This window comes from Polypterus senegalus, chromosome 1 (genome assembly GCF_016835505.1).
Source record: "Polypterus senegalus isolate Bchr_013 chromosome 1, ASM1683550v1, whole genome shotgun sequence".
Classification (NCBI taxonomy): domain Eukaryota; kingdom Metazoa; phylum Chordata; class Cladistia; order Polypteriformes; family Polypteridae; genus Polypterus; species Polypterus senegalus.
The window spans coordinates 19,989,225-20,016,795 of NC_053154.1; the positions used below are offsets into that span (position 1 = coordinate 19,989,225).

Consider the following 27,571-nt stretch of genomic DNA (forward strand, 5'->3'; position numbering starts at 1 on the left):
AGGAAAGGGTCTAAACACCTGTTTTTGCTTTGATATTCTGGTCTATTGAGTGTAGCTTCATGTGAGGACCAATAAGATGGAATGATTTTAGCACAAGGCTGCAACATAACAAAATGTGAAAAAAGTGAAGGGGTCTGAACACTTTCTGAAGGCACTGCATAAAGAGTTCAGAGTGGTAGAAGGAGGTATGTGCTCTTGTGATTGCATGTATACATTTATTTCTACTCAGCTGGTGGCATACTGAGACCTGGGTGACCTAACCATTTTGAAAGTAACTATGACATATGCAGAAGAACTAATTTATGGAAATGTAATATAATAATTAAAAGGTTGAATCTTAATGTCTGTTTTTCTATTTTTTCAGAAAGGAGTGGCTTTCAGCTGCGTCCTGTAGCGGGTCTGCTCTCGGCAAGGGACTTTCTAGCCAGCCTCGCTTTTCGAGTTTTTCAGTGTACGCAATACATTCGACATGCTTCATCTCCAATGCATTCTCCTGAGCCGTAAGTGCCTAATTTTTTTAATCTTTGTTCAGACACACAAATCAAAAATAATGGTGCAATAGTTTTTATACATGTGTCAACGATGATAACTTGACCTTATGCAGTGGTCTTGAGCAGACACTAAACCCAGAATGATAAAACTGAAGCAGATTTAAACAGAAAAAGGTAAATTATTAAATTAAAAAATCAACAATCAAAAGGGAAAGTATCACAAGAGGTTTAACAACAAATGTTATAATAACAATAAAGAAGTTGTAAGGTCCACCATACCTATCTACCTTTAAGCAGTTGACTCTTTCTGCTGTGTGGGATGGCTTGCCCACTTCCCCACATCTTGAAACACAATAAACCACTCCTTCCTACCTTCTCCAACCACTCTGGTCACTCTGTCACTATCATGTGAGGGCTGCCACCATACACTCCAAACTTCAAGTATTAAAGATCAGAAAGAGCCTGACTGTTTAAGGGTTGTTCCCTGGAACTATTTCCAGAATCAGGAAAATCTTCTGGAACTCCTTGGGTCATCCCTTTAGATCTTCTTCTCCTGGTGTCTTTAGAAATTTAAACCCCAGTTTACTTTAAAAGACATACAGTGGCCTGATTACTAGATTTTGAGTTGGGGTTCCCATGTAAAGCTTCTTTGCTGGAACCTATTCAGGTGAGGGCAGTGGCATCCATTAATGCTACATTAGATTAGACTAGAGTAGGGAATACTTTATTTATCAACAAAGGGATATGAAAAATTTACAGAAATTAATGAATAATTTAAATATTATAATGATCAATAACCCTCCCAAATACACTGTAACAAAAGGATAAGATGGTCATAAAGGTTCAGTGAGCCTCATATAATTGACAAACAAAATAACAAAACAATTCACTGAAAAAAATCACAATGACATCTTTCCAGACGTGAGTCTTGAGCTAGACTGACTCCACGATTATGGTAGCCCTGGTTATGATGTGTGTGAGACAGAAGATGTGGGTCCAGCTACATGGGAACTGGAAGTGACATCACTCAGCAGCCCACTGGTAGACAGGTAGACTGCAGGCAGAAGAATTAGATGACAGTGCCAACCCTTGGCACAGAATGGCATTACAGGTCGACAAGCCCTGAAGTTGTCTCCCAAGCATAAGTGTGTGACAACACATAGGATCTACTAGCTTGGACAATAAGAATTCAGCTGCTATTTGATATCAGGCTTGTAGGTGGCCGTAAGATGAGGTCAGATCTGCCCAGTTTTATATTTAAAGGCATCAACATTTGAATAGAGCAGATCCACCTTTTTGTGTCCACAGATGGAACATACTGATAGATGTTTGTTCCCCTGCTTGGAGTCAAGAACATTCTACCGTAGAGTCAGAATGACTCATCATTAGAATCTTAGGAACTGAGCCATTTCTGTTGCTTAGTTATCCAGGATAATGTAATTTACCTTCCAGGGTAGTAACTAGGAACACATTTACTTTTCATTTGAATGTCTGAGTAATGCATTTAGTTTTAGTTATAATCAGGGAGGGCTCTACCATCCAGGTGAACTAGGTGGTCGCCTAGGGAGGCAAAGTTTTGTGGGGTGACCTTTTGATAACCATCACAGACTCAACTTTACATGCACTCAGACTCAACACAACACAGAGAGAGCACCCTAGCCCCTCAGACTCAACACAATACACCCCAGCACACCACCGCATAGAAGAGGGCGCTCACCACAACCGTCTGATGGAACATCTGCAGCATCTTATTGCAGATGTTGAAAGATGCCAGCCTTCTAAGGAAGTATAGTCCTCTCTAGTTCCCTGAATAGTTATAGTCATTCCACTGTTTATGGATGTGGTATTTCTACCGGAAAATCTTTTAATAGTCCTCACAGCTAAGATATCACATGCCATGTTACCTATACAATATCTAATTACACAACAGTTAAATAAAACTCTACTTCTTTTTGATTTCTACAGGGATTGTGTCCATGAACTACTGGGACATGTTCCAATTCTTGCTGACAAAACCTTTGCGCAGTTCTCACAGGTATTGTTATTTGGCTTTGTTGTACTACATTTGGGGTGTTAAAGTTGGTTACTTTCGGTCATTTTCACATTTATTGTTTTTTATAATGCATTGTGGAATATTGGGGAATACAGCCCCCAAGACACAAGTCCAAAAGCACACTCTTTATTTTCATTTTCCTTGCACAACAAAACACAGCCTTCTTTTCTTCCTTCCTTCTTCTCTGCTGCTTCCACTCTGCTCCCAGCAAGCGACCCCTACTCTCTCTTCTGTTTCTTTTCCCGGTTTTCTGTGGTGGCGCCCTGCACCAGCACCACCTAATCAAAGCACCGTGATGTTCCTACATTGATGGATTAAAAGCCAGAAGTCTACATGACCATCATCATCTAGTCCTTCCATGAGAACCCTGAATACAAAGACGACTGATCATTTATGTTAGGTAGAATGCCCAGAGGGGGCTGGGCGGTCTCATGGTCTGGACCCCCTGCAGATTTTATTTTTTTCTCTCCAGCCGTCAGGAGTTTTTTTTTTTTTTGTTTGTTTTTTCTCTCCTCCCTGGCCATCGGACCTTACTCTTATTCTATGTTAATTAGTGCAGTCTTATTCTAATTCTTACTTTGTCTTTTTATCATCATGTAAAGCACTTGGAGCTACATTATTTGTATGAAAATGTGCTATAGAAATAAATGTTGTTGCTGTTATCCTCCACCTCCCGACTCTGGCTCCTTGAACCAGTGAGGCAGCCTTTTTTATACTGCACCCAGAAGTGCTCCAGGTTTTCCCTGGCAATCATCCGGCAGCACTTCCTGGACCCCAGCCATCCACCACAGTATTTTCACACTACATTTTAAATCCTTTAACCTTATGTTTTCTGAATCATTTTTCTTTAACCGTGGTGTTTAACTTCACTGAATGTGTGAGGGTGTGATAAGAGTGGTTTATAGCATTAGGAGATTTTAATCAATGGAAAAATTTAGAGCGTGCAGACTCCAGGATCAGGTGCCCGCAAAAACGTGCATGAGCCATTGATCGAGCTGCTTGGCTGATCACGCATTCAAATGTTATGTTAAAAAATCTAATATGTGAGGTTTTTCTGCTGTTTCTGTTATAGAACATAGGTCTTGCTTCTTTGGGTGCCACAGATGAAGAAATTGAAAAACTGTCGACTGTAAGTAACAGAATGTAACTGCGGTTATAGGTTCCCAGAAAGCTAGCCATTGATAATTTACACATTAGTATGCAGTGTTTAGAAATGTGACCAATGCATAATTCTGCAATGTCATTGATACATTTTGATTTCCAGCTTTACTGGTTTACTGTGGAGTTTGGCCTGTGTAAGCAAGGTGGAGTCCTGAAAGCATATGGGGCTGGACTGCTGTCATCGTATGGAGAGCTGCTTGTGAGTATGCATGTTGTTTTGAACACATCCTCCTTTTTAACGTCAGTACAGCTATTTGTTACACAGTTTGAGTCCACTTTACTACAGTAAATTAGAAGTTACTAATATTATCACAAGTCATGCCTTATTTTCATTCATTCATTCATTTTGTTCCATACAATGTCAGGGTGAGGTGGAGAGTATTGCTGTGGCATAGCAAATCCATCACTGAAGTCTGGAGCTGTGAAACAGCACCTCAAACCTCTTCTCCACTATTCTGTCCTGTCCAAATTATATATATATATATATATATATATATATATATATATATATATATATATCAGCAAAAAGAAAAACTAATTAAGTTCACAGTTTATGTACTCATACCTTATCTCACTGTGCCAGTTTTTGGTGTTCAGTGAATTATTTATATTATGACAAAGCTAAAACACAAGGAGATGTAGAAAGCAATGGGATGACAGTAAATCATCATCTTCTTCTTTTTCTTCTGCATCTTCTTCTTCTGCATTTTCTTCTTCTTCTTCCCCTGCATCTTTCACACTTCTATGTGGGGTCAATGTTCTTGCTGAACTTTCTCCATAAAGCTCAGTGCTGCACATCCTCGCCAGTCAAGCCATTTTCCTTCAGATTTCTTTTCCTTTATCCATCCACCTCTGTTTTGGGCTCCCACACTTTCTCTTTCTCCTGTACTTTCATTCTCGTCATGTTTTGGTCCACATATTCCTTGTCTGTCCTCAACACACATCCATCCTACTTCAACCTACTTTTCTGTACTTTCTTATATGTCTCTCCTACTTTTGTTGTTCCTCTAATTGTCTCATTTCATATTCTGTCCTTATTGTAACTCCACACATTCATCTTAATATTCTCATTTCTGCCACATCCAACTTCTTCTCCTGTACCTCCTTTACTGCCCATCTCTCAACTCCATAAATTGTTGCTGGTCTTACCATTGTTTTAAATGTTACTTTTAACCTTGACCTTAACTCAATGCCTCTAATATCTTCCTCAAATTGTTATATCCACATTGCCCTCAATGGGTTATCTCTGCATCTAATTTTCCATTTTGGGTTACCACTAATCCTCGATATTTAAATGTATCCACTCTTTTCAATACCTGTCCCTGCAGGTTAACTTTGGTGCCCTGATCATCAAAAACCCTCAATTATTCTCTCTATTTTGTATTTATCTTTAAACCTCCAACTTCTAAAGCCCTTCTATACTCTACCAAGTTCCTGTTTACTTTCTCTTTACTGGTGCTACAAAACACAGTGTTATCAGCATAAAGCCTGCACCAAGGGGATTGCCCTTTGATCCCATGACTCAACACATCCATAAGTGGATCAAAGACGTCAGGACTTAAAGAAGATCCCTGGTGCAGGCATCCTCCAATTGAGATCTTATCTGTTACACCAACGCTGCTTCTAACTCCCTCATACATATCTTGGACACTCCTCACATACTTCTCTGGTCCTCCTTTCTCTCTTTCATGCATCTCCAGACCAATTGACGTGACACTGTATCATAAGCCTTCTCTAAATCAATAAATGCAAGTCTTTCCATTTTTCACGACGCTTCTCTATGTGCTGCCTGAATCCCTGGCATAAAACCCAACTGCTGCTCCCATATGGTGGCCTCTTCCCTAAGCCTTCTCTCTACAACCTTTTCCTAAATTTTTATTGTGTGTGACTTCAGCTTTATTTCTCTATCTCTGAATATCACCCTTGTTTTTTAGAATTGCCACGATCCTTCACTTCTCTGTTATTCTCTCTTGTTCATAGATGTTTGTATTATAGCCAGTAAACTAACCAAGGCTAGAACCAAGGAGAACATTTATAATGTGCATCTAAACCAAAATGCTACAGAATTCAGAATTCTTATTCCATAATCTGTTTATTATTTATTTTTTTGGGCCTGGCTAGCTATAAAAAGTGTTATTGTTTGTCTGTGTTTGAGAAACCTTGATCCACACTTAGGTAGCTAACCATGCAAGCTTCCATTTTAAAAAATAAATAAAACATGACCATGGCTATGTGAAGAAAGACATAAAATGGCATTGACAGAAATACAAAACGACTCGGCCAGACTAAAATAATTAATTAATGCAAATGAACAGGCGAGAAAGATCCTAAAGGTTGGGAGCACCAGAGTGATCCTCGACTATTGTGATGAAGTTTTTATAAAGAAAATAGACAAGACAAGTCTACTTCAGACATATTTTGCTTATTTGCACCAAGATGGCGGCTTATATAGGAAACTCAGAGGTAGAGGCAGGTTTTTGTTCACTAGAAACCATCGTGGACACTAGAGGCACTGTTGCCCCATTAATCCCACCTGACAGACGTCCTGAACACACGTTTAAAAACACCAAAAATATTATTTAATAATATTCTTCAATAAAGTGCACAAAGTACCACACACTTCACAATTCTCCAATCAATAATCAATAATACAATAAACACAATCCTCCACTCCCAGCAGCTCCGTTACACATCCTTTCAACTCCGGCTCGACCTGCTGGGTTTCCCACAGTCCTTTAAATAGTTCATGACCCGGAAGTATTCCTTCTCCAGGTCAAATACCACATCTTCCTTCCTCACGTATCCCGGAAGTACTGCAGGCTTCCGTCCTTGTGACTCCGAAGTACTTCCGGGTTGGTGTAACAGGAATAGTCCCCAGGTTCTTGGTGAGCTCCCCCTGGCGGCACCCACAGCATCCAACAGGGCTGAAGAAATGGACTCCATGTCCCATGCTCCCCTGAGGGAATCCGGGGAACCATTTCCGTCATAGGTGCTGCCATCTAGCGTCCCGGGGGATGTAGTGCCCTGAAAAGGCTGCTTTTCTTCCTTTTCTCGGTTGAGGGACGTCCCGGCCAGACTGAAATGCTGGCTGTCCATCACACCGTCATCAGAGGTCTGTCCATCAATCGTTATTTCTACAGAAGGAGATAGAAGACATGCATTAGGTGACAGTGTCAACTTCTGGCTTGGAGGGTAATTACTATCAACTGAACCCTGAGGTTGTCTCTCAATCACATATGTGGACAATAAATAAGATACACATGAGCAAATATTCCAGAAACGAAACAAAATGATACGGAATTTGTGGATTTATCACACCCTGGAAAGGGTACCATTCCATCACAGGGCACACTGAAACTGGGCTAAGCAACCTATCACTCCCATCTTTGGAATATGGAAGGAAAACTACAGTACACTGGAAAAATCCATCTAGACAGGGGAGGAACATGAACAGGCACCAGTACGTACCACTAAAGGTTGAGGGAAAGATTGGTACAGTAGAATTGTAAGTTCAAAACAACATGGACTCATGGCAGCATTAACCTATGCACAACCAGTCGTTGCCGTTTCACATTTATCCACACCATTGTTCAGTAAATCAAGCAACGCTTATTTTTTAAAGTTTTATGTCCACAGATACATTATAAAAATTCAAGAGAGACATAGTAAGAAATGTGTGTTTCTACAGCCTTTCCACTCCACACTAAAAACTCACAATTCTTCCTTTTTCCCATTAACCACTGCAACCCAGGACACTCTTGATAAATAGATAAGTGTCTGTGTGTACATGCGGTTGCTGTGTCTCCGTCATTCCAGAAGATGGCGCATCACAAACATTTTTCGTATAAATGCATTTCATATAGTAGATAATAATAATTCTTTGCATTCTTATAGTGCTTTTCTCACTACTCAAAGCGCTCAGCAGTTGCAGGTTAAGGGCCTTGCTCAAGAGCCCAACAGAGCAGAGTCCTTTTTGGCATTTACAGGATTCAAACCAGCAACTTTCCGATTGCCAGTGCAGATCCCCAGCCTCAGAGCCACCACTCCACCTGTAATGATGGGACATCACGCACCTTAACACTGTTTTTACAAATCGCTTACCAAATGGCGTATAACAGAGATATAAGCATTGCATGGTATACTGCAAATGTTAACGCTTCGTTGATTACTTTGATTTCAACTCATCTTAGAGAGGTAGTGCGGCTAGTTCTTAAAGAAAGAATGTCTCATTAAAAATGAATTATTATCTAAACCTATTCAAAATGCATAAACTAATCTTGATCTACAAAATAAATTTAATGTATCTTCACATTAACAGAACAGTAAAATGTTAATTCAAAAGTTGTCTAACAAGAATATTGTAATATTTTTCATCATGATATATCATCATTACACTGAAGACTTCTTACACCGTGTGTTGTGGGATTCTGGAGCAAACTACCAAGACGTGGAGTTGATGCAGAAACCTTGACTATCTAAAAAGAATCTGGACAAGATATTGGGACAGCTTAGCTATTAGCTGAACAAATGAGCCTGATGGAGTGACTGGTCTCCACTCATTTTGTCAGATTTTTATGTTTTTTTCTTTGTATTGATTTTATTGAAATCACACGACATTTCATACAAATAGATCAATTTTTGCAAAAAATAGAATCGAAAACAAATCAACCACCACCCCTGAGAAAGAGAGCATGGACGGCAGAGTAAAACTTAAAGCTAGTAAAAATAAGTAAATAGATTAATTAATAAGTGAATAAAGATAAATGGAGAATAAAAAAGGGGGAGAGAATCTGCTTCCTCAGTGCTTTAAGAGCTTATTCTAAAATATTATTGATCAGATCCTGCCAGGTTTTGAAAATGTTCTGCACAGTTCCTCTAAGTGTGAATTAGATTTTTTCCAGTTTCAAATAGTATATAACATCAGTTACCCACTGACTTAAAAGAGGAGAGTTAGGATTCTTCCAGTTGAGCAAAATAAGTCTACGTGCCAATAGTGTAGTAAAGTCAATTACAGTATGTTTGTCCTTCTCCACTTTAAGCCCTTCTGTGAGCCCACCAAACACAGCTGGTGGTGGATTAGGAGGGATTGGGACACCAAGGCTGTCTGATTGGCATTTAAAGATTTTGGTCCAGAATGATGTTCATTTGGTGCAGGCCCAGAACATGTGGCCCAGTGAGGCCGGAGCTTGATTGCAGCGTTCGTAGGTTGGATCTTGCCCTGGAAACATTTTGGACAGTTTTAAGCTAGACAGGTGTGCTTGATATATAATTTTGAGTTGAATAATTCTATGCTTTGCGCATATGGAGCTCGAATGAATTCTGTACATTGCTACCTTCCACTCCTTTTCTGAGATGTTGAGTGAGAGATCCTTTTCCTACTGTCCTCTGTGATCTTTGAAAGGGATGGACTGTCAAATGGTTTTATATATTATGGAGATGCTGTCTGAATCCTCGAGACTGAGCGATATTTTTTCCAGCATAGAGGGATGTGGGAGATGAGGAAATTTGGGCAGGTTCTGTTTAGCAAAGTTTCTGATTTGAAGGTAGTGAAAGAAATGTGTTGCTGGAAAGTTACATTTGGAGTGTATTTGTTCGTAGGATGCAAAGACGTTGTCTATATAAAGATCTCTAAGTGATTTAATCCCAAATGTTTTCCAGACATTATAAACTGTGTACGTTTGCGAGGGTGGGAAAAGATGCAGAGGTGCCACAGATAAGAGCTTCTCTATCTTAAAATACTTCCTACATTTGGTCCATATTCTGATTGAGTGAAGCACAATTGGGTTCTTAGTATATTGGTGATAACTTGTATTTATTGGGGTTTATTGGGTATTTCTGTTCTAGTAGTTTGCTGCATATTCTCAAAGTGCTTTCAGTTAAAAAAAGGTGCTTGCTAAAGTCTACTGTGGCTTCTCTAAAAACCAGCAGCCATAGTGGAGCCCTAATATTGAACTTGAGAACCATTATATTGGAGGGTTTCCTTTTGGACAACTCTACTGCACTGCGTAATTTTAAATTGCAACTTTTTTAATCTTTTAGTGGTGACATGTCGTATGTTCGTTAGCACACTGCACTCTGTGCTTGCAGCAATAATGATCCTATATGTCTATAATCTGAATGGCATTCATTTCATAAAGTGCTTCCAGATGCTCGTCACTATGAAAAGTGCTACGGACCAAATGATTCTGGCCTCTAATTGTGCCCAACACAGTCATCAGTAAAACAGGCAAGACACCGGTGAATTTTTAATTTTTTAAGTTGCACCTTGTATTGGTTTCTCTCCCTCGTTTCCTAACCATTACCAAAAGTAGTGCAACTCTCTGACTTCATTTTACAGCTACAGTGGAAACAGTGACTTGTTTTGACTAGCACTCCTATGCCCCATGAGGACACAGACTACTCATTATATGCTATTTTATTTTCACAATATACTTAATTAATAGTTTATGTAATGCAATTTTTACATCTTTGATTTGTGTATTTCCAGCACTCTTTATCAGGTGAGCCAGAGCTCAGAGAATTTCAACCTGAAGCTGCAGCAGTTCAGCCTTACCAGGACCAGACTTACCAGCCAGTATACTTTGTCTCTGAGAGCTTCTCGGATGCAAAGAAGAAACTCAGGTATGCCTTAGTCGGGTGAAATGTAGCATTCTCAGAGTACATATGAAAATGTCATATTCAGCCTTTTAACCATTCAACTGGGAGTTGCTATGCTTCTGCAGGTTAACGTGGCTTGTCTCAAAAACTACAAAAAGACAAATGTACTTGGAGATGAATACAGAAATTGAATGATCAAAAAACTAGTGGGGATTCATTAACAGGAAATCAAAAAATACAATGGGAAAACTAAAATAAAATCCAAAAAGTCCCTAAGGACCTTGCCAGAGTACTGAGCCATCAAAGAAATTAGTTCTCTGACAAGAATTTAAAGAACTAGTTGCTGTTTGTTTTGAGCAAATCCGGAAACTTGGACACTGAGTGTTGTGTGAGGCAAAGATCTGTTTGAACGCTGAGAAGATAAAGAATGACTACCATTGAATAGTACATGGATCTCAAACTCCAGTCCTGGAGGGCCGCAGTGGCTGCAGGTTTTCACTCAACCTCTTTTCTTAATTTGTAACCTGTTTTTGCTGCTAATTCACTTCTTTAGAATTAATTTTAATTGACTTGTTTTTTAAGATTTGGTCCCCTGAATTTCTTCATTGTTCCTCTTAATTGCTTAATTTCTTTCCTTAAATGGCCCCCAAACAGAAATGAAATGTGAAGTGAGAGAGCCAACAGAAGACCAACTAAGTCAGGGCCTCAAACTCCAACTAATTTCACTCCAACCAGTTGCTTAATCAGGCGTTGAGTCTTGTTGTTAATTATTATTTTTTTTATTTATTTTTTTTTTATTAATTTTATTACAATCAATACATAGCAATCAAGTTTTACAAAAAAAGAATTATGCTAAGAACAGATCGATCCCCACCCTGAGAGAGAGAGCAAGCCAAACGGTGTAAAATTTAAGGCTTGTAAACATACCTAAATTAATAAATTCTCTGTGCTTTATGAACTTATTTTAAAATATTACTGATTAGATCCTGCCATGTTTTGAAAAAAGTCTGTACAGATCCTCTAACTGAGTATTTGATTTTTCCAATTTTAAATAATATAACACATCAGTTTCCCACTGACTTAAAAGAGGAGAGTTTGGGTTCTTCCAGTTTATCAGAATGAGTCTGCATGTCAACAGTGTAGTGAATGCAATCACAGTTTGTTTGTCTTTCTCCACTTTAAGACCCTCTGGAAGAACCCCAAACACAGCTGTTAATGGGTTAGGACGGATTGTGAGTCCAAGACTGTCTGAGAGGTAATTAAAAATTTTTGTCCAGAATAATGTTAATTTGGTGCAGGCCCAGAACATGTGACCTAGTGAGGCTGGGACTTGGTTGCAACGTTCGCAGGTTGGATCATCACCCTGGAAACATTTTGAGAGTTTTAGTCGAGACAGATGTGCTCGATATATAATTTTGAGTTGTATAATTGTATGCTTTGCGCATATGGAGCTCGAGTGAAGTCTCTGCATTGCTACTTTCCACTCCTTTTCTGATATATTAATTGAGAGATCTTTTTCCCAGTGTCCTCTTGGATCTTTGAAAGGAAGGGATTGTAAAAGGATTTTATATATTGTAGAGATGGAGTCTAACTCCTTGGAATTGAGCAATAATTTTTCCAGCGTGTATGAGGGTGCAAGATGAGGAAAATCTGGAAGGTTCTGTTTAACAAAGTTCCTGATTTGAAGATAGTGAAAGAAATGTGTAGCTGGAATGTTAAATTTGGAATGTAATTGTTCATAGGATGCAAAGACGTTGTCTATATAAAGATCTCTAAGCAAGTTAATTCCAATTTTTTTCCAGATATTAAAAACTGCATATGTTTGTGAAGGTTGAAAGAGGTGGTTCTTTTGCAGGGGTGCCACAGATAGAAGCTTCTCCGTCTTAAAATGCTTTCTACATTGGTTCCAGATTCTAAGTGAGTGGAGTACAATTGGGTTATTGGTGTATTACCGATAATGTGTGTTTATTGGAGCACAGAGCAAGGAATGCAAAGAAGTACTGCAGGATTTTACTTCTATTGCGGTCCATGCCTGTGTATGTTCTTCTATTTGTGTCCAGGTTCTTATCGACTGTATATTTGCTGCCCAGTAATAAAACTGGAAGTTAGGTAGAGCCATGCCGCCTTCTGCCTTTTGTCTTTGTAGGGTCGCTCTTTTGATGCGTGGATGTTTAGAATTCCAAATAAATGAGGTTATTGTTGAATCTAATTGCTTAAAGAACGATTTATTAATGTATATTGGTATGTTTTGAAATAAAAAAGGAGCTTAGGAAGAATATTCATCTTAACAGTGTTAATTCTTCCAGCTAGTGTGAGATGAAGGGTTGACCATCTATGCAAGTCTTGTTTAATTTTTTCCATGCAGACGACGAAATTTTGTCTTGTTGTTAATTAAACTCATTCTTTAATTCCATGGCTTGATGCTGCTTTCACTGTACAATAGCAGCCATTTCCAAAATATTAAAATGCTTTTGTGGACCTGAGCAAATCAACATACCTGAGACCTCCACCCTTTTTATTTTCAGATATTGTATGATGGTCACAGTTTACTGGTCATACTTTGGTTCATTTTGTTTCATTATTGTTTGGCTACTAATTAAGGAAAAAGAAAAAACATTATCCTGGCGGTGGGCTGGCACCCTACCCAGGGTTTGTTTCCTGCCTTGTGCCCTGTGTTGGCTGGGATTGGCTCCAGCAGACCCCCGTGGCCCTGTAGTTAGGATATATCTGGTTGGATAATGGATGGGTGGATGGCAAAAATGATTGGGTCTGAGTCCTCAAGAGCAAGTCAATTAAAATTCATTCAAAAGAAGTTAATTAGCAGCAAAAACAGGACACTAATTAAGAAAAGGGTTAGAATGAAAACCTGCAGCCACTGTGGCCCTCCAGGACTGGAGTCTGAGAACCCTGTACTAGTAGGAGTCTTAGCCAATAGTCAAAATGGGTCAATAACCAAAGGACACTAAATCTCTCTTTCATATAGAAAAATCCTGCGACAAGACGAAACTTTTTTGAAGAGATTTTTTCAAGTCCTGTGAGACTTTGGCTCCTCTCAACCATATTCAACCACGCACATGGTCCTCTCACCTCTCGTTCATGTGAATGCTTTTGTCAGACACAGTTCCTGTCCATCAGCTCTTATACATTTTAACATTTTCCTCACTTTAAGTTCCCAATTAAAGAAGTATTATGTCCAAATCTTACTGAAGAATTTCATTACAAAGGGTTATCAACAGAAAAAAATGAGTACAAGGGCAATCCTAGTGCTGAGAAACGATGAAGTCAAACGAATTAATGCCAAAAATGTCAATCAGTTACACTGCAAATTGGTTAAATGCGTATCAATAGCCTAAGCTGAAACAGTTGGTGGTGATGGTGCGGAACATGAAAACATCAACTTACAATATCCCGAAGAATATCTACAATTGTTGTCACCATATGGTCTTCCACTGCACGAATTACTATAGAAAGAAGGATGTATCCAAGAAAGGTAATGTAGTAAATCTTCCGCGGTTAGCATTAGACAACAAGGGAGATCGTGATATGGCATTCACATTAAAACGTTAACAGTTTCTGGTTAGAATAGCTTTTGGAAAGACAATTAACAAATCACAGAGCCAAACATTCAAAAAACTCAATTTTTTTAATAGAGAGAAAGAAACGAAATTCACTCATAGGCAGTTATATGCTGCATTGTCACAATGAAAGTCCAAACACAGAATCAAAATTCAATGCGATATTAATGAACATTTTATTAAAAAAAATAGTTTTACTGAAGTTTTACAGTAAAAGTGTAAGTTTAAAAAGTATTTGCTTGTTAATTTCAAAACCAAACAGAACAAAATTGTATTACTCAACGAATAACTCTAACGAATAATTTACTTTCAAATTACTCCGTTTTACTATTTTTTAACGTGGTTAATTAATCGCTGTAATGTAATATAGTTACTTCTATTATGTATATGTAACAATTCCCGTGAAAATAAAAATCTGTTTAAATTGTACATCCACATTTCCATATGCAAGCGGCAGAACCGTAAACAGGCTAGTGCATAGCGCAGGCCCCGGGGATGGCAAGCAAAGCGAACAGGGGGTGAAGCCCCCTAGTATATCACTAAAGCCAACACAGGAACCAGAACATGTAGTAAAAGGGGTGTAAAATACGCAAGAGGAGACAGCATAAAGTTTTGGGGTCCGCCAGCCCTGTATATTGTGCAGAAATTATGTTAATAAACAGGTCAAAATCACAAACAAAAATCGTTCCTAACGCGACGCCGAACCATGGCGTCGCGGCCATTTTATTGGGGAGGAGCCGGAAGTGGAGGAATGCTGGGAAGGACCGTGAGGGAGGCTGGGATTGGTGACGTCAGGGCAAGATGGCGGAGGAAGGGCGGAAGTGCCGCACTGCGGTCAAAACCCGACTTAAGACGAAGGGAGGTCCTTTTTCCTATGAGAAAGCAGAGGGAGAAAGTTAGTACCCTACCATTCCCTGCCGGCGAATATGTTTCCAGGTGCGTTCGAATCCGTCCGTGGCCTCCTACTCGCGCGTGCATGACAGGGGAATCAAAAATCAAAATCAAAATTTATTTATAAAGTACAATTTTAAAACACCATAAGTGTAAACCAATGTGCTGTACAATAAAATCAAAAAATATCAATAATAAACCAGTAAACATCCAGCCATTATCCAAACTGTTGAATCTGAACACAGGGTCACGGGGGTCTGCTGGAGCCAATCCCAGCCAACACAGGGTGCAAGGCAGGAACAAATCCCAGGCAGGGTGCCAACCTACCGCAGGACACATACACCCACACGCACACACCAAGCACAATTTAGAATCGCCAATCCACCTAACCTGCATGTCTTTGGACTGTGGGAGGAAACCGAAGTACCCAGAGAAAACCCACGCAGGCACAGGGAGAACATGCAAACTCCACGCAGGGAGGACCCAGGAAGTGAACCCGGATCTCCTAACTGCGAGGCAGCAGCGCTACCCACTGTGCCACCGTGCCGCCCAACCAGTAAACAAAGTACAAAAATTACATAAATGCTCAAACAAATAAGTTAAAAGAACAGATTAGAAGATAAACAATTTACAGAAAAACAATGGATATGAAGAAAAAAGAATGAATTATTAATAAAAATGATACCAGAGTTACTCATGTAAAGTTAAATGCAATCGAAAGCAAGTGTGTTTTAAGTTTAGATATTTGAGTTGATGGTCAATTGGCAGAGCATTCCATAATTTTGGTGCTAGTACAACAAAGGCACGGTCACCCATTGTCTTCATTTTAGACTTAGGCACAACCAACAATTTCTGTTGAGTGGAACGTAAAGAGTGGACTGGTGTATATGGAACCAGCAACTCGGCCAGATAGGATGGGGCAACACCATTTAGCGACTTACAAACCAAAAGTAAAATTTTAAAGTTAATCCTAAATTCAACTGGGAGCCAATGAAGCGAGGCCAGAATTGGAGTAATGGACACAACTTTCTGAGACCCAGTAAGAAAACGAGCAATAGCATTCTGAGCCAACTGCAGCCGAGAAGGATGAAATTTACTGATTCCAGAATAAAGTGAATTTCAATAATCGAGACGCTATATAATAAAAGCATGGCATACTTTCTTCAAATCAGAGTGCCCCAGAAACGGTTTGACTCTAGTAAGCAGTCTAAACTGAAAAAAGTAGCTCTTAACAATGGACTAAATCTGTTTATTAAAATAAAGATTGCAATCAAGGATAACCCCAAGATTTTTGACATGGGGTTTGCAAAACCCAGCTAATAAGCCGAGCTGATCCCTGACAGCCCCATCAGAAGCCATTGGTCCAAATACAATAACCTTAGTCTTACTGTGATTGAGTTTCAATAATGTATGGCCATTCAATGTTTGAGCTCATCATAACATTCATGTAGTGACTTTAATGACTCCTTAGTCATAGGTAAATAAATCTGGGTATCATCAGCGTAGAAATTAAATGAAATACCATATTTGCGAAATATGGACCCAAGGGGTAGCAAATACAAAGAAAATAACAAAGGGTCCAGAATAGACACCTGTGGAACACCATACTGTATTTCAAATGAGCAATAGAAGAAAGTACAGACTTGTTACCAACAGAAAAGGTCCTATTTGTGAAGTAAGATTTAAACCAACCTAGTGCACCCCCTCAGATTCCTAACCACTTATCCAGCCTTGACAACAATATGTTGTGATCAATGGTATCAAAGGCCATAGTGGAATGCTTAAGTTTTCCAAAACCAGATTTCAAAAAGAAATGCACACAAAGCTTTTTGTTTTCATCCTTAATCACAGATGATAGACAACCAGCTGCATCAGCATTTAAAGTATCACATCTATGATGTTCGATGCTGCGACGTTCAAAACAAGGGAGCAGCGTCCTGACGACACGACTCCCAAAATGATGGCACTCATAAGCAAAACAAAATACGCTTATCTGCAGAAGCTGTGAGGGCCCAAAATTAGAAGCCAGAAATGTTCTTTAGTATTAAAACCCCCAATTACACCTACACGTTTCACAGGAAAATTTGATGAGGCTCATGATTATTTTTTAAAGTGTAATGGTCATATTTACCTTTACTCTCTTATATTAATATTTAATGAGATAAGCTGATTCTTATCTTCTGTGACTTCTTTATTAATGTCTTACTCGTCCGCTGAGGAGTTCTTTTCATTTCTCTACTGCTTTAAATCCTGGTATTATTTGCTCCTGCATTATCTGGAATGTAATTTAAAATTCAGTGTATTTCTCCTAAACTTTCTCTACATCAGATGTAGAGGAATCAAAATTGATCTGATAACAATTTCCTTCATTACAGTTAAGTTTTTTTTTTTTTGTTGCATACATTATCCTCATCCCTGATGGAGGATCACAGGAATCATGGGAAAGAGGGGTCCTTTCATCGGAGCAACGTTTCAGCCGTGGCATGGCCAAATGGGGAGGCAGCTAGATGGATGAGGTCTCCAGGACTCTAAAAATATCCAAACCTAATTATGTCATATCATCTACTGTTAAACCATACTTCTAAAATTTTTATTATTATGCTGTCTTAAGGAATTGTTCTGTTCTGTGTATTGTATTGTATTGACCCCCTACTTTTGACACCCACTGCACGCCCAACCTACCTGGAAAGGGGTCTCTCTTTGAACTGCCTTTCCCGAGGTTTCTTCCATTTTTCCCTACAAGGTTTTATTGGGAGTTTTTCCTTGTCTTCTCAGAGAGTCAAGGCTGGGGGGCTGTCAAAAGGCAGGGCCTGTTAAAGCCCATTGCGGCACTTCCTGTGTGATTTTGGGCTATACAAAAACAAACTGTATTGTATTGTATTGTATTGTATTAACGCTATGAAACTCATTTTATTAAATTATACAAATATAAAAAAAATTACATTCCCAAACACACTAATTCCAAAGTTAGGGTTGGTGTGGTGGAGCCTATCCTGGCAGCATTAGGCACAAGGCAGGATGAATTGATGACTTTCATCAAGTGATGCAGTAATGGGCTCCTGTCCCTGTGACTCTGAATTGGATTGTGAGGAATGAAGGATGAGATTTATAGTGAGCAGCAAAGATTGCATTTAAGATGCTAGAAAAGCCTTTGTCAAAAGTAAAACAACAGCAATAATTTAACAAAATCCACAAGGCAGACAAAACTTGAACTACAAGGCAGCCTAACAGCATTTTCCTGAAATTCTTGATTTAATTATGCTTGGATTGATCCTGGAGAATTCAGTTTAGCATTACCATTAAAAAAGGTTCAGGTGAGCTATTTGTGTTCAGCTCAGTCTTACAGTGTCTATAAAAAGATTCCAAATTATCTGCTAATCCACTTATCTTGGTATCATCTGCAAACCTAAGCAGCTTGTTACTTATATTCCTATCTAAATCATTTATATATATATATATATATATATTAAAAACAGCAGTGGCCCTAGCACTGACCCCTGCCGGTCACCACTCTTAACATCGGCCAGTTCTGTTGAGGTTGCTCACATCATCACCCTCTGCATCCTGTTTCTGCACCCATCTAAAAACATCACTTCTTTTAATCTGATGCCCAACCTCTCATGTGGCACCTTTCTGAAAGTCCAGCTAGATAATATCATAAGCTCCACTCTGCTTGTATCCTTTTGTTGCCTTCTCATAAAATTCAAGCACGTTAGTAAAACACGACCTCCCTCTTCTAAACCCAAGCTGACTGTTCAGAATAACTCCTGTCCTTGTCATGTGTTGCTCAATTTTATCCTTAATAATTCCTTCCATTAATTTTTCGGTGATGCATGTTAAGCTTACTGTTGTTATACAACAAAGTGAATTTAATTTACCTTTTTTTGACACTGATGAGCTGAAAAAGATTCTATAACTTTAAAATAAACAATATAATGTGCTCTGAAATAATTAAAAATGTAAAAGATTTGATCTGATCATAATTCAACTGTTTAATATGACACACTGAAATCATCACTTGCAAAACTAAGTGGTTTCATAAATTTGAGAATTAGCTCAATAGAGGTCACTTGTCTGGGGTTTCAATTATTTTCAATATACTGTAAATAGATAGATAGATAGAAAAGGCAATATAAGATAGATAGATAGATAGATAGATATGAAAGGCACTATATAATAGATAGATAGATAGATAGATAGATAGATAGATAGATAGATACTTTATTAATCCCAAGGGGAAATTCACAAAATGTGCACCTGAATGTAAAAGGGCCAGCATGTGGTGAGTCAGTATGGTGGACTAACCCACACAATGCAGACAAAAAAATAGAACACTCCAAGTAGCTTCATGAAAAACACAAGTTAGGGGATGGAGATGATAAAATATCCAAGTCACTGCATATCTAGTTAAATCAATCATTAAACAATCGATCGAGTATGAACCAGCTGTAAAAGGCAAATCGTCATCACGTAAGAACAAGGCAAGTGAGGGAGGCCAACAAGATACTTAAAAGAACTCTGAAGGAGTTAAAAGCTACAAAGAATAAGATGGGATAGCCAACTATTGCACGGGTGCTTCACCAGTTGCACCTTAATGTGAGAATAGCAAAGCAATACACAGAGAGTTTGCCATGTTGGACTCTCTGAAGTCAGCAGGAGAAGGTTCTATGATCTGATGAGACTAGCTTTCTGGCCATTTCACTAAATGCCATATTTGGCATAAGCTAAACACCTCACATTATCAGGTGGTGGCATCATCAGGCTGTGGGGATGCTTCTCTGCAGCAAGCTCTGGAAGACTCATGAGGATAGAGTGAATACATCAAAAAATGGACAAATCCAGGAGAAATTTAAAAAAAAACAGGCCCTGCCTTTTGACAGCCCCACCATCCTTGACTCTCTAAGAAGACAAGGAAAACTCCCAAACAAACAACTCCCCCTAGTAGGGAAAAAATGGAAGAAATCTTGGGAAAGGCAGTTCAAAGAGAGAGAGAGACCCCTTTCCAGGTAGGTTGGGCCATGCAGTGGGTGTCAAAGAGAAGGGTTCCATACAATACATTACATTGAACAGAACATACGTAATCCTCAATACAATACAACAATGCAATGGAAATATTACAAGTACAGATCAGAATTCAACAGTAGATGATATTACAGAATACAATTTGGATTTGTTCAGAGTCACAGAGACCTTGGCCATCAAGCTGTCTCCACCTATTGGCCATTCCACAGCTGAGACAGTGCTGGGCCAGCCAATCTGATGAAAGGACCCCTCTATCCGATGATTCCTGTGATCCTCCATCAGAGATGACTTTACCTTAGGCAGGCAAAAAATCCCACTACTGACACCGTGTGACCAATTGGATAAACAAAAGAAATGTAGCCAATTATACAATATCTCAAATGTTTTAAGTTGTCTTGTATGAAGGCATTGTCCAAATAAGTAAACATTCCCAAAAACAAGGAAAAGAACTGAACAACAAAAATGAATTTCCACGCAAAGAGTAAGTGGAATCTATATATATATATATATATATATATATATATATATATATATATATATATATATATATATATATATATATATATATATATATATATATATATATATATATATATATATATATATATATACAGTATAGTATATATATATATTGTGAACGCTGGCCCTGGCACAGACAGACGGACGACATATTTTTCACCCAACACACTTTATTTACACTATTTACAAGTTTAGTGTACTCACGCAACCCCAGTGCCTTCAGCACCGAATCCCCCAAAAGTCCAGGGCCCACAGTCTCTGTGCCTTCACTCTGGCCGCCTCCTGTCCTCTCTCCAGCTCCGTCTCACGCGGCGTCTCTCCCGACGCGACCGCCTTCCCCATCAGCTGCTCACACTGAGCGGCGAGAACACACAGCAAATCTGCAAGCGGCAATCCGGCGGGCCGAGGGGATTCCCCCGACTCACGCCGAGCCGCTGGTGGAAACAGAGAGACAGACGTCAGTGAGCTTACCTGTCTATCAGCTGCACTTGACGCCTGCCTCCTGTGGGCCACTCCCTCCGGCCCAATCGGGTCTCGTTTCGGCACGAGATTGACGTTCCTAGGTCCCGCCTCCATCCAATCCTCGGCGGGCACACCAGACACACCAGCCAACCCCGTGCCTGTCAGCGGGCGGAACATCCGGCCCGCGGCCATCTTGCCTTCCCTGCTCCGGGTGCAGAGACGTGCCTCCTCGCCGCGTTGTGGCTGCGGCGATTCCTTGAGCCGCAGCGGCTCCGTTTCCGCAGCCTTCTTTGCTGCCGCCGTTGCCGAGCTGCCGACAGCCCGTGGCGCGGTGTGCTCCTGCCACGGACGCGGATCCGGTTCGTCGGTAAGAACGACCCCGAGGGGCCGATGATTGCAGGGCAGGGCACTTACCTCCGGATCCGTCATGCGAGGCCCCGCCGGTGTGGCCTTCTGTGCTGCCACGCCGGCCTGGCTGACGTCTCAACAGCGCGACTGGAGCCCGCTGCCCTCCGGCGATGTCGGGTTCTCCTCCGCACCCGGGAAAAGCCATTCCGCTGTCCGGCGGCGGTTTCTGGGGCGAAACGCTCCCGCGGGGTTGTGCACGGGCCGCTCCCGCAGCCAGTGTGTGGGGTCCGCTGCTGCGCCAGCCCGTTCACAGAACTTTTTTGTTTTACTGCAGGTCCCCGCCTTGCACTAGGCGGAGCATCCTGCCGGCTACGCCACTGTTAACGCTGGCCCTGGCACAGACAGACGGACGACATATTTTTCACCCAACACACTTTATTTACACTATTTACAAGTTTAGTGCACTCACGTACCCCAGTGCCTCCAGCACTGATTCCCCCAAGTCCAGGGCCCACAGTCCTTGTGCCTTCCTGGCCGCCTCCAGTCCTTCCACAAGCTCCGTCTTACTGCCTCCCGACTTCCACCGCTGACTGGAGGGAGGCGGCCCCTTTTATGGGGAGCCGGATGGGCTCCAGCTGCTTCCCGGCACTTAACGGCGGCCACACCCCTGTGTGGCGGAAGTGCCGGCCGTGCACCCGGAAGCCATCTGTGTCTCCCCGGTCGTCTTCCCCCGGCACTTCCTGGTGTGGCGGAAGTGCCGGGCTCCTGGGATAAACAGGCACTGGGGCTGGCCACGGGTCCCTACAGGGCTGGGCTTCCAAGCCCTGTACCCGAGGCCCCCTGCATAACCAGGACGGATGCCCCCACTCAGTCTGGAGGAGGCACACACCCTCCTCTGGTCCTCTAAGGCATCCCGGCCGGGCTCCATCCCCGGCCGGGGACCACAATATATATATATATATATATAAACTATATATACTGTATATATACAGTATGTATATATACAGTATATATATATACTATACAGTGATCCCTCGCTATATCACGCTTCGACTTTCGCGGCTTTACTCTATCGCGATTTTTTTCTCATACACGCTTAAGTCACTACGCATTCACTTTCTGAGAACTTTTATCTAAGCCCTATGATGGCTCCTAAACATGCTGCTTTTTCCAAGCCTTCTGACAATAAAACTAAGCGCCAGAGGAAGATGCTTACTATCCAGGAGAAGGTGAAACTCTTGGATATGATTAAAGATGGCAATATCCTACAAAAGCCTCCTCACGCATATGAAAAGGCAGCGCCAGCAACTGCCTATCAAGATGTTCTTCAGCCGCGCACCCAGACACCCACTGCCTACTCCTAGTACTTCTTCACTGAAGACAACAACGCACCTGCTGAAGATACTGCACCACCTCTGAAGACTCTCCTACTGAGGTCGTGCCTTCATAGGTTAGTGGTTGTGTGTAATTAAATGTACAGTACAATAATCTACTATATAAAAACGTTGTCTTTCAGTCCCGTGAGTGCAAAGCATATTCCGCTTATCACAGACTTACTGCTTGCGGCTTGAGGTACGAAGCGACGCGATGTGAGCAGAGTTCAGGTGCTCTCATCGTTTCCTTGCTTTTGTGCGCGATGCGCTGGAAAAATAGACAAAATTATGTCTCTGGAAATAATGAATGTTGATGGAGTACAAATGCCTCACTGCGTAGTAAATATCAGGGGAGATGGTGCTTGCTTATTCTCATCTATAGCTTATTTAGTGCATGAAACTCCGTCTTTAGCGGTACAGATTCGGGCTGACAATGTACGACTTTGGACAGGCACTTGAGGAGAAAAAAAAAAACTTAGGTTTTCGGGAGATGTTATGAATGGGCACTTTGATGTTCTCATTCCCTACACTTACATGCCTGATGTACACATGGAGCGCACAAAAATTGAGGATAAAAGTCGGTCACCTTAAAAGGCGAGTGCGCCTAGTAATATGATATTTGTAACGTCTAATATGTCTTATTTTCTCTTATTTTGTCTAATATATTGGGTAATATGAGTGTAATGGTGACTAAAGGGTGTTATTTCATGTCTAGAGGGCTCTAATAATGTTAAAAACGTATTTAGAAGGTTGTAAACAGGTTTTCTATACTCTAACTGCGAAAATATTCAATTTATAAATAAAGAATCCTACTTCGCGAAAATTCATTTATCACGGTAGAGTCTGGAATGGATTAACTTTGATAAACGAGGGTTCACTGTATATACTATATATATATATAAAATTTATATACTATATATATATATATATATATATATATACAGTGTGTGTATATATATATATATATATATATATATATATATATATATATATATATATATATATATATATAAGCGCCAAATACCACTGATTCACTCATCACAAAATCTCCAGAACCATGAGTACTTGGGACTTGAAATTTGGAATGTAGGTTACCCTTGGCCCATTGGTGCTTGCTAAGAAACGGTGTTAAAAATTTCGTAGCCTAAGTGCAAAATTTCTTATAGTTTTTTAGACCCGTTTGTATGTCTGTCCACTTTTCATGAGAGAATTACTTAATGTACTTACATCAGGTTCTTTTCTATAATTTGCTAAAACATTTCATTGATTTTGTAACATTCTCATCGTGGTAAGTATCAAAGTTCACTTGCGGTACTGATTTATTAGCGCAAATCCAAGAGAGACTCACTGGGCTGCGGGGAGGGGGGACGAGGTCCTCCTCACTCACATGTCTCCCTCGGGGCATAACCTTAACTCCACTTAGTTAGCGAACAAGAAAACTACTTAACGGACTTAGATCTTTTTTTTTTTCTATAATTTGCTTACACATTCCTGTTGATTTTGCGACTTTTCTCATTGCGCTAAGAATCATAGTTCGCTTGCAGGAGTGATATATTTGCGCTAATCTGAGACAGAGGCTACGGGCCGAAGGGAGGGGGAAGCGTGATGTCAGGAGAAGGGAGTTGGGCGGGTTCCTTCTCACTGTCCTGTTTCACTAATATGTGGGCAAAGCCGCGGGGGATGGCTAGTTTAATTATAATAGAAAAAACTATGTCTCTCGTGACGAGAACCTTTGAGGTGCCAAAAAAGCAGAGGTTAAAAAGGTATTAAGAAAAGGGGTGGCACTATTTTAAATGCTGACCTCAGTTTGCTTTCTTGATTCACAGAGGCTATGCAGCAAATATCAAGAGGCCATTTTCTGTCAAGTTCGATCCTTACACCTACAGCATTGATGTGCTGGATAATCCTCAAAAAGTCAAAATGGGCCTTGAGTCTGTTAAGGATGAATTACGGATTCTGTCTGATGCTCTGAACATCATGGGTTAAAAAACGATGATGCCATGTCTTGCACTTGCTTCTGTGCATTGTGATTCTGCACTGTTGTGTAACTGGATTGACTTACTAGAAAAAAAACAAATTTGCAAAAAATGAAGTGAAATGTAAAGCGTGGATTGTCAAATTCATTGGTAACTATTTTTGTACCCATTTGTTAGTGTTTTCAGGCAAGTTGCTTTGAATGAGAATGAGATGCTAGTTTACCTAAATGCAAAGTATGTTTCCTATGATATTTAAGAATCAGTTTCCTTTATTAACAATTTAGCCATCCTCCAGCAAGAAGAAACTAAACTGACAGAGCACATCTAAATCCCAAAGACAGAACCCACAGCAGTTGTTCTTTACGGCTACAGAAAAGCAGTGTGCTGCTGTCAATTATCTTTAATAATAATTCTTTTATTTTCTCATTTATGTAAGATTTTTAAAGACAAGGGGTCTGACTGCACTCATTAGCTGACTGGATAGTTGAGATGGCCTAATGCTAGAAAAGTGTGGTTTGATGTCAGTGAAGACAAGAGGTTAAAGAAATAGGATTTGGATCTTTTAAAATCGATTTGTCAGAAATGTTAAAACATGTTGGAGAAAGTGTAAAGCTAGCAATACTTCTGCTTTTAGTAGTAGCAAAATGAACAGATATGTTTCTGTGTTCTGTCAGCCTATGTTCTAAATGTGATATATGACATGTATACTATATGTACATTTTTTATTCCCATTTACAATTCCTTATGTTATTGATTATGTGTAATTTATACATATTCATTTTGCATACTTTCTAAGTGAATAGTTGAATTGTTTTTATTTACAGCATATCTCACCATGATGTTATATCCTTATTGCAAAAAAAATCCCCATTATTCTGGAAATAAAATGTGCAATATTTATTGTAAATGTTTCTGGTCAACATGTCTATTGTATATTTGTATAGTATGTGGGCTTGGAGATCAAACGATTCTTAAGCAAATGTTCAAGTGTAACCTAAGAAGATTTCATGAAACCCAAAGTTGTTGGATGTAATAAATGAAGGGCATTATATGTTAAGCAAACAGATGGGCTTACGATGGAACTTTAAAAGATACCCTTGATATACGACCGGGCTGACATGCTAACAACTTGATTTACGACCAAAATTTTTGTTTTGAATTACGACTAACATCTTGTTTTACGACCCGAATGCGGTCACGTGTATCCGCTTGTGCGATTGTAAAAAAACCAGCCAAGAGCGTTCGTAAGCGTCAGTCGGAGCCCAGATACATGTGTTTGTGGACGTAATTTCGGTCAGTGCAGTGATTTATCTATGTATATAATTCACTAAGGCAATGGCAAGTAAGACACATAATTGCTAAGGAAGGAAGACAAGGTAACGAAGGTAAAGAAAGCGATTGTTAAGGGATGTTAGCTAGCGGTCTGGCGCGGCACATGATGATGTCATCAGGCTGAGTCAGCACCGGCTTGCTTTGGAGTGTATTATTACAGCAGTTAACAACACGACCAGCTTTGAACTGAGTGCTCGACTACTGTCATTATTAACTTGAGAAACAGCGATCACAATCAAAATGAAGAAGGAAATTGTGCGGAAATAAGAGAGTGGTGTTCGTGTGACCGATCTCGCTAATATGTACAGCATGTCGAAATCCATCATCTCGACATTTTTACAAAGAAAAGATTTGCATAAGGAGGCTCCTTCTAAACAATAATCACCTTCCGTTTCATTCTCCTCCTCCTCCCTTCCTGCAGCCCAAAGATGTCAAATTAAATGGTGAGTACAGTATGAAATTGTTGGTTCTGGTAGGCTAGGCACTTTTTATAACTTTTTGGTTAGTACATTAGAAAAATTATTGGTGTTTTGGTAAATTATGCACATTATACAACCTTTTTTTATTAAAAGGTTAAGTAAGTGTTGCTGTGGGAGGTTCGGAGCGCATTATGGGTATTTCCATTATTTATTATGGGAAAAATAGTCCTGACTTACAACCAACTTGAGTTACAACCAGCCCTCGCGAACAAATTGAGTTCGTAAGTCAAGGGTCCACTGTGTATGCAAGAATGGATGTCATCTTTAAGAGCTTGTTACATGACAATGTAAACAGAAGGATTCAGTAAATGGAAGCCCAGAGCCGGTCTGTTAAATAATGCTGCCTGAGGCAAGGCACAATTTGACCATCTTGTCAGCCATTAATCTATAGCTGGATTTATCATCAGGGTGACTTGGGTGCAACAATGACAACAACTTTTATTTATGTAGCAACTTCCAATGCAAAGTATAATCATGGTGCAAACTGGCAGATAATTGTTTTGAGCAAAAACGGGGAGATGCGCATAAAAAACAAAGACGGTATGAAGTGAAATGAATCTGAAGTCCAATAAGAGAGACGATAATCGTGTTTGAGAGAACAAGAGGCTCAAAATTAAAAGGACATGTGAGTATGATAAGAATGACAAAGATACATCAAAAGATTTTGGGACATCCACCCATATATTATGCCCTGGCTGAAAAAGGTTTATTTTTATGACTTGCATTCAGGTTGAAGTCCAAAATAGAACAGACTAAAATGGCGGCTTTAAAGGCCATGACAAGAAGTGACGCCCTCTGGACCGGAATCGGAAATGATGTCGCCAGGACCAGAAGTGACATCATCCGCAGCGCCAAAATTGACATCATCAATGGCACTAGTGCTGGAAGTGATGTCATCAAAAACGGCGGGAACCTATTGGGATTTTCCCAGGATAGTCTGCAGAGGTCGGAGAGAGAGAGAGTTAGTGCAGCTCGCCACCCCCTGGTCTGCCGTGGTATTACTATTATATAAGCCCTCTAGCTGCCTCCCATGCACATGTGTGTGCCAGAGAAAACGGCACAATGATAAACTTTGAATACCTCAGAGATTTGGTACCCACAGTTCAGATAAGGATTAACCATCCTTTTATCCCACAAGGGGTAACCATGGAGCCCAACCTCAGAGGCCACTCCCGTAGCAATGCTGGAAGCGGACCTAATGACAGAAATAATCACTGGTGGCATCTGAGTACTCAAAATCATGACAGCTAGTAAGTGGAAACAAGAACAAACAGTAATCAAATAATCCAATT

The 27,571-nt window shown here is 40.1% G+C and overlaps 1 protein-coding gene across 1 annotated transcript in view; it reads left to right on the forward strand.

The window, feature by feature from the left end:
• Positions 1-25,375, forward strand: part of th (tyrosine hydroxylase) — a 78,569-nt gene extending 53,194 nt beyond the window's left edge. The window contains exons 8-13 of the mRNA XM_039744522.1: positions 365-500; positions 2,457-2,526; positions 3,617-3,673; positions 3,809-3,904; positions 10,193-10,326; positions 24,319-25,375. Of these exons, the coding sequence (XP_039600456.1) occupies positions 365-500; positions 2,457-2,526; positions 3,617-3,673; positions 3,809-3,904; positions 10,193-10,326; positions 24,319-24,478 (653 nt within the window). The 3' untranslated portion in view covers positions 24,479-25,375. The remainder of the gene's footprint in view (positions 1-364; positions 501-2,456; positions 2,527-3,616; positions 3,674-3,808; positions 3,905-10,192; positions 10,327-24,318) is intronic.
• Positions 25,376-27,571: the final 2,196 nt, after the last annotated feature.